The sequence below is a fragment of the Ictalurus punctatus genome, chromosome 12, assembly GCF_001660625.3.
Source record: "Ictalurus punctatus breed USDA103 chromosome 12, Coco_2.0, whole genome shotgun sequence".
NCBI classification, from domain to species: Eukaryota; Metazoa; Chordata; class Actinopteri; order Siluriformes; family Ictaluridae; genus Ictalurus; species Ictalurus punctatus.
Window position 1 is genome coordinate 30,464,791 of NC_030427.2, and position 14,306 is coordinate 30,479,096.

At 38.1% G+C, this 14,306-nt stretch overlaps 1 protein-coding gene across 3 annotated transcripts; it reads right to left on the reverse strand.

Annotated features, from left to right (window-relative positions):
- Positions 1 to 4,511: 4,511 nt before the first annotated feature.
- Positions 4,512 to 13,860, reverse strand: cygb1 (cytoglobin 1). Of its 3 annotated transcripts, none has more exons than XR_006983339.2 (4): positions 13,368 to 13,860; positions 9,045 to 9,276; positions 7,906 to 8,420; positions 4,512 to 5,254 (listed from the first exon to the last, which is right to left on the reverse strand). XR_006983339.2 is itself a non-coding variant. In XM_017481660.3 (3 exons), exons 1-3 carry the CDS (start codon positions 13,502 to 13,504, stop codon positions 8,268 to 8,270), a joined length of 522 nt encoding a protein of 173 aa, XP_017337149.1. In that variant the 5' UTR covers positions 13,505 to 13,860; the 3' UTR covers positions 6,237 to 8,267. The 3 variants fall into 3 exon arrangements, 1 of the variants encoding a protein (XP_017337149.1); XR_006983338.2 differs by lacking the exon at positions 4,512 to 5,254 and adding an exon at positions 6,237 to 7,467; XM_017481660.3 differs by lacking the exon at positions 4,512 to 5,254 and having other exon boundaries at positions 6,237 to 8,420.
- Positions 13,861 to 14,306: the final 446 nt, after the last annotated feature.

Consider the following 14,306-nt stretch of genomic DNA (forward strand, 5'->3'; position numbering starts at 1 on the left):
GGACACGTGTGTTTTTTGTTTATGTTTGTCATGTCTCCTCCCTGTTCTGTCATTGGCTGGGATTTCACGTGTGTCTGTATTGCCCTCAGCTGCTAGCAGTTTAGACGCTGATCATGTCCACATATATACCGCGCGCCTCCCAGCACACATTATCGTAGAGTTAGATTAGGTCATTTAGTAGTCATGTGGCATGTTTAGAGTTAGTTCACGCTGGATTATCCGCTCCCAGTTCCTCGTCATAGTTCATGTTTCTCGTTTTGTTTATCGACCCTGTTTTCCGTGACCATGACATTGATTCATGTTTAACCCTGTGTATGCCTGTTTGCCGATCGCCTGACCTTCGCCTGTTTTGGATTACGTTTATGGATCACGTTTTGGATTTGTCTGCCTGTCTCTCCTTTAAAATAAACACTGTTCATACTGCACTTGCATCCGTCCTATCTCCGCTCCGTCACGATACGTGACACAAATAAGCTACATTCAAATAAAGAGTGTACACTGTATGTGCTACTAGAGTCCTGACACACTGCACTAGTGTAGGATTTCAGCAATAAATATTGACAAATTGGTTCAGTTGGCATTGGAGGAAAACATATTACAGTCTTACAACCTAGAGAGAATGTACATAGGGTTGCCAGATCTGCAGAATTGTGCTACTTATAGTGCTTTTCTAGACACTCAAAGCACTTTACATAGTATGGGGGAAATCTCCTCAACCACCACTAGCATCCACCTGGATGATGCGACAGCAGCCAAAGTGCACCAGAACTCGCACCACACACCAGATATTAGTGGAGAGACTGATGTAGCCAATTCAGAGATGGGGATTATCTTGCAATTGGGGGGATATCGCCAGGACACCGGAGTTATACCCCTTTTATGAGAAGTGTCCTGTTATGTATAATGACCACAGAGAGTCAGGACCTCGGTTTAATGTCTCATCTGAAAGATGGTGCTATTTTTGTCATTATACTGAGGTATTAGGCCCCACACAGACCACAGGCTGAGCGCCCCCTACTGGCCTCACTAATACCAATACTTTTAACTTTTCGTCTCTTCGTTGGGGGTTGGACATTTGGCACAGGTAGCTATGTTAACCTTGTATCTCCAATGCAAAACTAAAAAAGCAAACATAAGGCACCAAATATGCCTCGGCCAATTGACATTTAGGGAAACAATGTGTAAATTTGATTAAAATCTTCCAGTTTCTCATCTTAAAGTGCATCTTTCTGTGGTGGGAAATCAGTAGGACCAAGAGTCTAATCCCACAATCCACTGCTATGCTGCATCAACAGGAAGTGTTGTTTTGTTAGCAATGTGCATACATACTAAATCTCTACACATTAATAAATAATAAAATCCCATTATATGTCTTATCTGAAGCCACTTAAGCTTTTTATTTCCTGTACGTGTTCCTGCTTGTTGGGGAAATCGAACTCGTGGGATGGTGAAATCCAGTTCTCAGAAAAGTGTGAGCTCAGAAACGTGCCCAGGCCACACCAGTGCCTGGAATTTCACTTCAGTATCTAATGGTAAAATATACTGAACTTTAGTGTGACCCAAGGAATCGGCATTAGAGTGAAACGCATGGTCTGTGATTAATTGCTCACTCTGAGAGAAGAAAAGAAAAGAAAAGTGAGAGAAAAAGAGAGAGAGAGGCGTGAGATATGATATAAGATAACATGTTATATGACACGCTGCTGAAGTTTATCACAGAGTGGTGATTGTATATGCATGAACAGAACCACATGTCAAATAATACTAGCACAATAAAGAAAGTAATTAATACATAAATGAACAAAAATAAATGGAAAACCTTGGAAAATATGTGCAACTGCTTGTGAGTGGTCCATTCTGCATTGGGTTGCTTTACTCCTGGTACGGATTGTGTTTTAGCAGCGCAATGCAAATTATTATTATTATTTTTATTATACTTTGAACAAACACCTCTGCTCACTTTGAAGTACGCCGCTTTTAGGTTGTGTCCGAGTGCATATGATTTAGCCATCAACGAGATCATGGACACCAGCTTTTCAACGTCTTGGACATTCGTCATCAGCGTGTCGAGTCCGGTCATCACCCGCAGTATGTGTTTCTTCAGCAGGCCGCTTGCCTGAATCTCCTCCACATGCTTCATGTTCTGGAAATTACCGAAGTACTGTTTTGACAATGGGAAGCATGTAAACACCCTGGAATAAATCATTTTCAAAAACAATCAAATAAGTAAAAATGTCAACAATAAAAACAAACAAACAAAAAAAACCCTGCTCTTTTAGTATTCTAAATTATTCAGAAACAGCCGAGAGAACACAGAATGAAGACTTTTAGTGAAGCTCATTCTAAAGTCATGGTCTAAATTATGAGCTGAGGTTAAAACACAGGGTGTTACTCCTCATCAAATTCCATCCGTTCATCCATCCATCCATCCATCCATTTTCCATACCGCTCAAAATATCAAATGAAAACAGGAACACCCACTGAACCCACTGAATGGTGTTCGGGAACCCCCAATATGATGAGGAGACACGAGAGTACCTGATGAATGCCTTGACTCCTACCACTTCTTTGCAGTTATACACCTCTGCCCAGGATTTCCGGATCATTCTTTTTTCTTCATCTGTGAGCGTGTACAGTATTTCTCTCTGATCTCCCTGCATGGTCTTTTTTTCAGATCAATACAGCAAAGGTTCTCAGCTTCCTCTTCTCTCTCTTTTTCTCTCTCTCTCATTTTCTCACAATATTCTTAATTTTATACACCACAACACTTAACCCTCCCCTCTACACCTCTGTTCCTCTGTTCGGCATATTTATTTCCCACTCACTCAGCAATATTGACAGTGACATCGTTGTGCAAGTACTAATGCTCTGGAGGAGTTTTATTCACAAATGGAAATGGAAATGATGCCTTCTGAGCATTTGGAAAAAGCACTTTGAATAAAGTACAGCATAGCAGTTCTGAAAAAAGTCACATCGCACCATTTATCTAAACAGGGTTCCAATGCCTTCAGAGTGTTAAAAAGGCACTTAAGTAAAAATGTCTCACTTCCATCTGAATAGGATTCTGAGGATTTTGGAGCATTGGAAAGCTTCTTTGGGCAATGCAGAGCATGGCAGCTGGGAAAAAAGCCAGGCTCACCTTACATTTTCATCCAAACAGGTTTTGGATGCCTGCAGAATGTCGGGAAGGCAATTTGGATGAAGCGCAGCATGGCAGTTTGGAACAAAAAGTCAAGGCTTGCTTATATTCCCATCCAAATAGGATTCCGATCTCTTCTGAGCGTCGGAATGGCACTTAATGTGCCTTAAGATAATGTGGGCAGTGGCAGTTTGGATAAAAGTCAAGACTCAGTTGATACTTTCAGTCGTATATGATTCCGACACCTTCAGAGCATCAGAAAGCACTTTGGATAAAGTGGTACATAACAGTTCCAAAAGAACGTCAAGGTTGAATGATACTTTCATCCAAACGGGATTCGGACACCTTCGGAGCATCAGAAAGGCGTTTTGGATAAAGCACACAGTGAAAGTTCTTATGGTCTTACAGTAACTACTCCACCAAACAAATGCACCTTAAATACATTTAGAGATTTGTTGGTACAAAAATTGCAATTCTTTAAAACTTTTATTTCTCATCCAGATGCCTTCATTCCTCCAGGCTCTGAGTTACTGATCGTAAGGTCAGGGGTTCAAGCCCCAACACTGCCAAGCTGCCACTGGTGGGCCCTTGAGCAAGGCCCTTAACCCTCTCTGCTCCAGGGGGCGCTGTATCATGTCTGACCCTGCGCTCTGACCCCAACTTCCTGACATGCTGGGATATGCGGAGAAAAGAATTTCACTGCGCTGTAATGTATACTCATTATCATTATCATACTCCCGATCCAACAGAGTTAATTTTTTAGGTCTTGGTTCAGAAAAAAACTCTTCAGACTGTTTCTTTGAGCCTGTTTATCTACAGCATGCTGAATAGAACACTGTCTCGGATTTTACTATACAGTTCTTGGGCTTGAAAACATTTCAAGTATCTCTCAGTGGATGAAAAACCAGCCTCTGCATTTCAGTGATGGAACTTTAATAAGAACTTGCTACACATTTATTACACGTGTTCATTTGATGCCTTCGAACAAACTAATCCCGTAATGAAACCATGACTCTAGCTGTGTGGACGAGGGTTCTCGGCAGTGTTGGGATGTAAAGTACACTGTCATAAAATTCATACAAATAAGCTAAAAGAGAGAGATAACTACTGTGTGTGTTCACTTTGGGAGTCATACTGAAACATGGGCTTCATTTAATAAGCTGCACTTGACTAACAAGCATTTTATGTCTTGTAAGATTAAATCAGCTGTATGCATACATGTACTGTATGCATAACATGTGATGTCAGCAGTTCTCAATGCCACCCGCTAAACCAAAGCGGACCAAGCTTTAAGCACATACCCTTCATGAAGCCCCTTTTTTCACACTCTATTCTTTATAATGCTGTTTAAAAAAACATATAGTGTTTGGCCAGCAAAAGTGACAGAGGAAGTTTATTCAAATGTCAACATCACAATCATACTTATGTCACCTATTCCATCCAACTAGCACCTCACTTTCCTGTTTATTGTCAATTACTTTGCAGAGAAACTTCCAGATTGGTTAATATGATAGGATTGTGTTTAGTTTCTTTAGCTATTGGTACAGAGTAAAGGACAGCCTCAGAGGTATTTATTTCCTCTGAAGGTCTTCTTTAGTGACATGCTCTAGCTGAAGTGTTTTAAGGAACACTTGAACAGTTTTAAGGAAAATGATCACAAAAAGAACTTTTATTATCGGCTTACTAAACAATTGTCCCGAGACAACCGTAATATAAATGTAAATGTTCCCTTCAGGGTACCTCAGTGGTCCTGATGGTCCCAGCCATGTGCCTTCAGTGATTTTTAAATGTACATGAAATAGACTTGTTCAGGTAAAATGTGAACTGTAAATGTACAGGGAGCGTTTCACCCTCAGTGCCAACCGTCTGCATGCTGCACGTTATCGTCATGGTTATATGTCATCTCTGCTGTAGTCAGACAGTAGTGAGTGGTTCTCCCAGACGTTGACGATGTCAGGACACGGAACGGTTCCACTGTGAAACTCAGTGAAGTGAATTGATTTAATATAAAGAGCAGAGAGCTGCCTTTTCTCCATTTCTAGACGTCTCTCAATGTCCACGTGTGAGAGCTGCTGCGCTGAGCAGAGAAACATGTCCAGACTGCACCACTGCCTGAAGCTGTGTAACACAAAGAGCTTTACTGATGCAGCAACACAAGAATAAAACCCTCGCCTTAAATCTTAATCCTGGTCTTTAGCTGGAGTAAATTACACACTCACTCACACACTCACACATTCATTCACACATTCATTCACTCACACGCATTCACACACACATTCACACACTCACACACATTCACTCACTCACACATTCACTCACACATTCACTCACTCACACATTCACACACTCACTCATTCACTCACACACACTTTCACACTCTCACACATTCACACACACTCACACATCACACACACACACACATTCACACACACTCACATACACACTCACACATTCACACACACTCACATATTCACATACACACTCACACATTCACACACACACTCACACACACACTCACACATTCACACACATTCACACACTCACACATTCATTCACACACACATTCACTCACACATTCACTCACTCACACATTCACTCACTCACACACACACATTCACACATTCACTCACATATTCACTCACACACTCACACATTCACTCACTCACACACACATTCACTCACTCACATATTCACTGACATACACTCACACACACACATTCACTCACACATTCAGTCACTCACACACACACATTCACTCACTCACATACTCACACATTCACTCACTCACACACTCACACATTCACACATTCACTCACTCACTCTCACTCACTCACACACTCTCTGACACACTCACTCACTCACTCACACACTAACTTTTTTCTGTTTGTATGTCCTATCTCTCTCTCTCTCTATCTATCTATAAGTATATATATTTGGTGTTATAATGGTAAAGCAGGACGTTATGGTAAACACCTCTGTTACATTTCTTTCTCTATATTTTACCTAGACACCTGAATGTGAAAACAGACAGTAAGAGTAGAACAAGTTCATGTAATATTGATGCATATAATACTTTTTTTGGTCAAATAAACACAGAAAATAATAATAATGACACTTTAATAATGATAATGAACAGGAACACAGCAGTGGGTATGTTGTGCTCTATATAAAACTGGCAATGTTAATGGAATTACAGTCATGTTTCTTCTTGTGCAGCTGATTAATTCACTGTCTTTCCAGATAATTGATTAAATGACACACTCCTTTTTACCAATACATTCAAAACAGATAGTATAAAAATACATCCATTGGGATCATAATCACAAAAATCCCAATTACATTGTATTTACAATTATATAAAAACTGAAATAGTACTGTATACAAAAAACCCTGAAAATTCAAGCATTTCGTCACTGTGGAGGTTAGATGGCAGTACTGAACAGGTGTTACAGCACTGAGAGGTATAATCTCATATTGATGTGAACTATTCTTTTGGAGGTTAATATTATGTACTGGTGATTTATATTTTTCACTTGAAGCCAGGTGGAAATGATGAGTATGATCATATTAAATATAATCTGGTGTCTTCACTTTTTTTTTAAACTCAACAAAAACATTTCTTTAAAACATTAAACATTACAACTATAAAGAAGACTTTAAGTTCTGTTTACTTTACAGTCACTTCTTATTAAAAAATCCCTCAAAAGCTATATATCAGTTTTTCTGTCATTATGGTGTACACATCAGAAACCACATTAACTACAGTAAAAACATTAAAATACACTGTTTTTTCCTTTTCTTTTCTTTTTTTTGTTCAGAACCAAAAAATCCCAGTTTCCAAATGATCTGCATTCGTAAACTTTTCGTGTCCCTAATTAGACGAATTTCCCAAACTGATCATTGTTGGATCTATGTTAATTTTTTTAAAAAAAACAATACATTAAAAGGCCGGATTTTTTAACAGCACATGGCATTTTCATGATTAAAAGATAAAGAAAGGATTTTTCCAACAAACAGTTCTGTAAAAGTATTTTTCTGAACATTTTTCAATACTAGCCTCATCTATCTATCTACCTATCTATCTATCTATCTAAATGTAAAAAAATATTGTAAAAATTATACTAGTCATTCATTTTCTCTCTCTCTCATATATCTATATCTATATCTATATCTATATATATATATATATATATATATATATATATATATATATATATATATATATATATATATATACACACACACACATATTTATATTAAAGATTTGATGTTATAATTGCCACGCCTAATGCCCCAAGTTCCGTGGGATAGTCTCCAGGCTCCCCGCGACCCTGTGTAGGATAAGCGGTACAGAAAATGGATGTTATAATGGTAAAGCAGGACGTTATGGTAAACACCTCTGTTCCATTTCTTTCTCTGTATTTTACAGTAGACACTGGAATGTGAAAACAGAGAGTAAGAGTGTAACGAGTTCATGTAATATTGATTTAGTTCTGTAAAAGTCTTTTTCTGAAGCGTGCGTTCACATAGAAATGAACATTTTAAATACCAACCTCATCCAAAGACTAGATTTTTGTTTAATATTTTTTGTTCCAAGAATCAAATCATATTTAATTTTTAAAAAAAAGTTCACTTGTTTTAGTTAAAATACTTGTGCCTTGCTAATGTGATGTTATATAATAATACCAAAAAGCTATTAATGTTTATGTCTTTCATATAAAGATGTATAATGAAATTAGCCTTGTGTTCTATGTACTGTATATACTTACTCTCTCTCTCTCTCTCTCCCCCTCTCTCTCTCCCTCTTTCGCTGGTCTTTGGTAATCAAATGTAAATGCAGATACAGGAATGTGTTGTTTCACTCTCTTTACTGTACTGAGCTACAGGAGCATCCCAGCACTCACGAGTGTAATGTCATACTGAAAGGTTCTCTCTTTTATGTCCTCCGTGATGAATATAAGTCCTGCAGAGACAGATTTCTTCAGACGAAACAATACTGTATAGCAGTGATGCTCTCTCTCTCTCTATCGCTCTCTCTCTCTCTCTATCGCTCTCTCTCTCTCTCTCGCGCACTCTCTCTCTCTCTCTCTCTCTCTCTCTCTCTCTCTCTCTCTCTCTCTCTCTCTCGTTCTCATTCTGTGGAAGTCCAGCCGATCTCAGAGTAGACCCGAGTGACATGCCAGTAAAGCACATCCATCAGTTTCGACCACGCCCTCTGCGCCTCCACACCGAAGGATTCTGGGAAAACCTCCACCAGCACTTCTAGAATGACTCCAGCCAGGATCTGTGAGAGAACCGCAGAGAGGAAAGACAAGGAGAGAATAATATAATATAACAGTATTGGCGTAAAAATTTTTTTTTTTTTTTCACAAGCAATAATTTCAGTTTCTAGACGAGCTGCATTCATGACATTTTACAAGTGCATTCCTATTCATAATTAAAAGGATATTACTGAGAAATTTCCCAAAATTTTGTTTATTATTGAATTTATATTAGATTTTATATGTAAAAATGCCATTAAATGTTTATTTATTTATTTATTTATTTATTTATTTATTTATTTATTTATTTTTAAGAACAGCACATGGTAGTTTTCTTGGTTAAACAATAAAGAAATGGTTTTCCATGGTGTCTAAAAGTTTCTTGAGAATGTCTTCACAGTGAAATAAAAACTTGTAATTGTAACACCAGATTTTTATTTATTTATTAAGTTTGCAAATTTAAGCGCATTTAATTAGACTTAGCCTTATTGTAAGAATATCAAGAAACATCTGGTAAAAATGAATCTACCATTTTAAAACTATTGGTTTATTCACCTGTAGTGTCTCCCCTTAACTTTTCATGTGTGTGTGTGTGTGTGTGTTTGTGTGTGTGTGTGTGTGTGTGTGTTTTAACCTCCTCCACTTACTTTAAAGTTCACCGGCTCCACTTTGTGTTTGCGAGCGTGTGATTTGGCCACCTTCTCCACCACAGACGCTGTCTTCTCTCCATCGTCGACGCTCTCCACCAGCGCATTGAGCGCCTTCATCACCAGCACGGCGTGTTTCTGCAGTTGCGCGCTCGACTGCATTTCCTGTGTATCCTCCATGTGGCGAAACTCGCTGAAGTACTGCTTCGTTGAGGGGAAACTTGTAAAGAGTCTGTGGTAGAAAAGGCCCTGTGAGATTATGTGCTATTTTTTCCGTGATTATGTGATGAAAGATACATGATCTAAATCATTTAAGATCAATTCAATGTGAGTTTTGTTTACTCCTGGTGCATAGGCTTCTGTCTTTCCTTCACTCATAATGTACACATATCTGTTTTGTCCTTGACTGTGTTGTTCTCTTATTAGCCTTCGGTGTTATCGATATGGTCTTTAGTGTGGCCTTTGCACATACACATTATTCTAAAAGTCTACTGTGTCCAGCTTATGTTTAGACTATAGAGTGCCCAGGCTGTCTTTACTCATGCACGCAATAAAAGATCTCTTATTATACCCTGGCTAGTGGTCTTCATTCATCTTACTTCTGGTGAAACTGATCCGACTCTGTAGTGCAGCAGTGCATCTAACTTCTATCTTGAGTTGCCTATATACATTAAACTTAAAATTCTGTGATCTGTAATTCTGTGTGTGTGTGTGTGTGTGTGTGTGTGTGTGTGTGTGTGTGTGTGTGTGTGTGTGTGTGTGTGTGTGTGTGTGAAGCTTCATAATATTTAACCAAAGGTGAAGCGCTCTTGTTCTTATGATTAGATGGACAGATCTGGTTCTCATGTTTGGATGGACAGAAGATCTGTTTTTCATGTTTGGATGGACAGAAGATCTGGTTCTCATGTTTGGATGGACAGAGGATCTTGTTCTTATGATTAGATGGACAGATCTGGTTCTCATATTTGGATGGACAGATCTGGTTCTCATGTTTTGGATGGACAGAAGATCTGGTTCTCATGTTTAGATGGACAGATCTGGTTCTCAGATTTAGATGGACAGATCTGGTTCTCATGTTTGGATGGACAGAAGATCTGGTTTTCATGTTTGGATGGACAGAAGATCTGGTTCTCATTTTTAGATGGACAGATCTGGTTCTCATGTTTGGAGGGACATATTCAGATGTCCATGTTATGCTCTTAAGTCCATTCTCAGTGAAGTGTTAAACTGCACAAAGCACCAGGCTGTCTATAACCTGCACTTTTGTTCTCCTGAGCTAATCCGAAACAGAAATACACGGAAGAATGTAGCTGTGTTTTGAGCAAACATCTCTCTTTGGGAGAGTTCTCTGTACATATGTGCTGAATTGAGATAATGTCTAGATTTATTTCCACTGGATTCTCTACACAGACACTCGTACTTGGCATGCCTCGTTCTTTACAATATCAGACATGGTTCCTGAATTACTTCAGGAATGTCAAAAGCACAGAATGTGCTAGAAAACCAAATATGTAGCCCTGATTCATATCAGGAGAATTTATTATGTGGAAATATGAGGTATTTGAAAAGCTCTCCAGGAATGTAGACATTGACGTTGATGCACATATTGTTAGGCACATATTGTGTGCTGTGATGAAAGAAACAGTATGAAATGCCTTTCTGAGAATAACTATAATCTACCAAGATTACAATGACTAAGTTAAAATCCCAGTCTTTAAATGTGTGGCAGTATTTGATATTTAAATTTTATTCGGCTGTGACATTCATGTTTGGTCTTGCTAAGTGGTGGTTGGTGCTGGTACTTGGTGTTGTTTTTAGCAGGTGGTATTGATATTGGTTATTAATTTTTTTTGTATTTTGTTAGTTGCTTTTGGTATTTAGTTTTGGCATTGGTAATTGGCATTGATTTTGGTTATTAATTGGTATTTGTTAGTGGCTTTTGGAATTTAGTTTTGGTATTGGTACTTGGTATTTGGTTTTGATTTGGTATTTAGCATTGATACTTGGCATTTGGTATTTGGTATGGATTTGGGTATTTAGTGTTATTGATATTTGGTGTTAATTTTGGTATTTGGTTTTAGATTTGTTATCATATATAAATGTGGGTATTTAACTATGGTTATGGTATTTGATATAAATTTTGCTATTTAACGTTGGTATTAGTATTTGGTATGGATTTGGATATTTAACATTGGTATTGCTATTTGGTATGGATTTTGGTATTTACCTTTGGTATTAGTATTTGGTATGGATTTGGGTATACAACATTGGTATTGTTAGTATGGAATTGGGTACTTAGTACTGGTATTGCTTTGGGTTTTGACTTCAAAAGACCATAGTTACCTTTTAGAGTAAAGCTTTACAGCAACACTATATACACCTTTCTAGGTAAAAGATGCACACCACCCTGTGGTACCAACCCAGCAGCATGGAATGGTATAGTTTAGTACCCTTTTATCCTGAGAGTGCAATACATCTGATTTCACTAATCAAGCACTCTGAACTTAGCCGAAGAACTTTTAATGAATGGAAAATCAAGCAGACTCACTGTCCTACTCACTATAAGTTTATGAAAAACAGTTTTTCAAGGCTAATGTTCACACACACACACACATTATTTGAACTCTTATGGATTAATTTTAAACATTTAGTTACTCTGTTCCTGTTGCTATGTTAACGTAATTAAAAATGTTCTTTTCTGACTGTTTTTGAATGGTATTAACTCTGTCTACAGTCTGATTCCTATTTTACCAACAAAGATAAATATCCCAGCATACATTTCAGTGGTCAAGCTTTTTTAACATGGCTGCTGAAACCCTTACCACATAACTAAAGCCATCTGTGTTACCATGACCCACACACATGTGCTCCTTGTCTACCCAAGAGCAAATCTATAGGTCTGTTTTAAATCTAGAGGGAAAATCTGTGGACAATTGCCTACATATCATTTTTATTTATTTACTTTGGCCTGCCGCAGAGAACCAAATGGGTGAAAACATTAAAATTCCTGTTCTACATTTGACCTCTAGTTTATATATGAGACGTTTACCAGAAGTCCAGAAGTTGTGCTGAAACATTCAAATGAAATTCAGTGTGTGCATAAATATCTTTGGAGAAAAGGTTTGGATTGAGATTATGGAACTCAGTGGAGGGTGTCAGTCTAGCAGAAGTTGACATTATTTACAGCAGCTTTAAGTCATGGTTGGTTCAGCAAATATATATTTTTAAAATATCAGATTCAACTATTATGAATTTGTTCATATTCTGAACAAATATGGGTGGCAAAATGCATAATTAATAGATGGATAGATTAATATATGGATGGATGGACAAACAGATGGATGGTTGAGTGAGTGGTTGTATGGAGAACTGGTAAATGGATAAATGGAGAAATGCATGGTTAAAATGACTGGATAGATAAATAAATGGATGGATGATATGATGTAGAAATAATGGCTTGGATGGATGAATGAATGACTAATGACAAAATGAAAAAGTAGCTGGATGGATGGAAGACTGAATGGAAAAATGGACAAATGGATGACAAACAAAGAATATAAAGAATATATAGTAAAAGACTTCCAAACACCAAGTGAAAATCTTTGTATTAGTTATAATAGTTTCAATTGTATTAGTTGTTTATTTTGTTTATATCCATCCATCTATCTATTTCACCATCCATCTATCCACCTGTAAACTCAGCCATCCATCGCTGCATCTATTTGTTCATCCTAAATTCTATTCATCCATCTTTCCTTCTATTCATCTAGCATCCGTTCATCCATCCATCCATCCATCTATCATCTTCCAGAGCCACACCCTTCAACTGAAGTAAAATGCTCTAATAAACAAAACACACTTGTAAACAGAGCATGTAATCTCAGTCACCATGTCACATTGTAAACCTGTAACACCAGTAATTTTACATTCCAGTAATAGTTATGGCATCATTATCACATGTGAGCCCTCTCCAAGTAGGTCAACAGTATTAACGCGTTTAATGTCATATTAATTCACTTTTATATCTCTCGCCTAATGACGTTTACAGAATAAATGAGATTCTAATTGCATAAAGCCTAGGAAATCACTTAAACAGGGAATTCTCTTTAATTTTAAAAGCACATCCTGAAATATTTTAGTCCTCTTATTTCCTCTTAAACAGTCATTCACTCATTCAATTTACAGATGTTCAAATACAGATACATGAAAGAGAAACATATGAAGACAGACAAAAGACAGAAAGAGAGAGAGAGAGAGAGAGAGAGAGAGAGAGGGAGGGAGAGAGGCATCAAGAGAAAGACAGAGAGAGAAATATACACATGCCTGATGAGCACTGCGACTCCTGCTGCCTCTTTATTCTCATACACCTTTGCCCAGGTATTCGTGATTGTCACTCTTTCTTCCTCCATGAGCGTCTCCGGTCCTTCTGTCTGCTTGTGCTCTCCGCTGTTTCCCTCCATCTCACACACTTTCTCTCACACACACTTCACTCACACTCTCACACACTTGACACACTCTCATACGCTTCCCACTCTTTGGGATGCAGCTGCAACCGTTTTCCAGATGTCTCTCTTTTTCCTGAATGAGTCAGTCAAGGCAATATGTGCTGAATGAGCACTTCCCTTTCTCTTTCCCCCTTTTATGTCTCTCCTTTCTTCCATCCCTCCTCCTTCTACCGCGTCTTTTTTTTTTACTCCTCGTATCTCAACCCTGCTCGTGCAACAACTCGCTGTTTTTCACTAAGTGGGTTGAATAAATGACCCTCGAACTTTTCCCTCTCTCTGCAACCTTTAAACTCTTTCTCTTCTTGTTGCATAATACACTCATGGTATAATCTCATGCTGCTTTATATTGAGTGTGTGTGTGTGGGGGGGGGGGGGGGGGGGGGTAAGTTCAGGAAATGACTATGATAAAGAGGGTGTAACGCTTCAATGTCATGTCAGGTGAAGAACATTAATTAAAGATTAGAGTGTTATTAACCGTGCAGGATGGAGATTTTGGTAAAGACTTAAAGCAAACACTTTACTTCATAACCTCAAGCAGTAGTTCCACCTCATCGTCAGTCCACACAGTTTTTTCCTGCACTTCACCTTCTCTGTGACTCAATACGTTTTATCATTATTCTTGAGGCGTTGGACATAAAATTATGTACTATGACCGGGTTTGTGTGCTCACATATACGAGTATATCCGGACCATTTTGTGGGGATGTGGATATTTTCAAATATCAGTGTATGTACATGTGGACACAATGTTTTGAGAA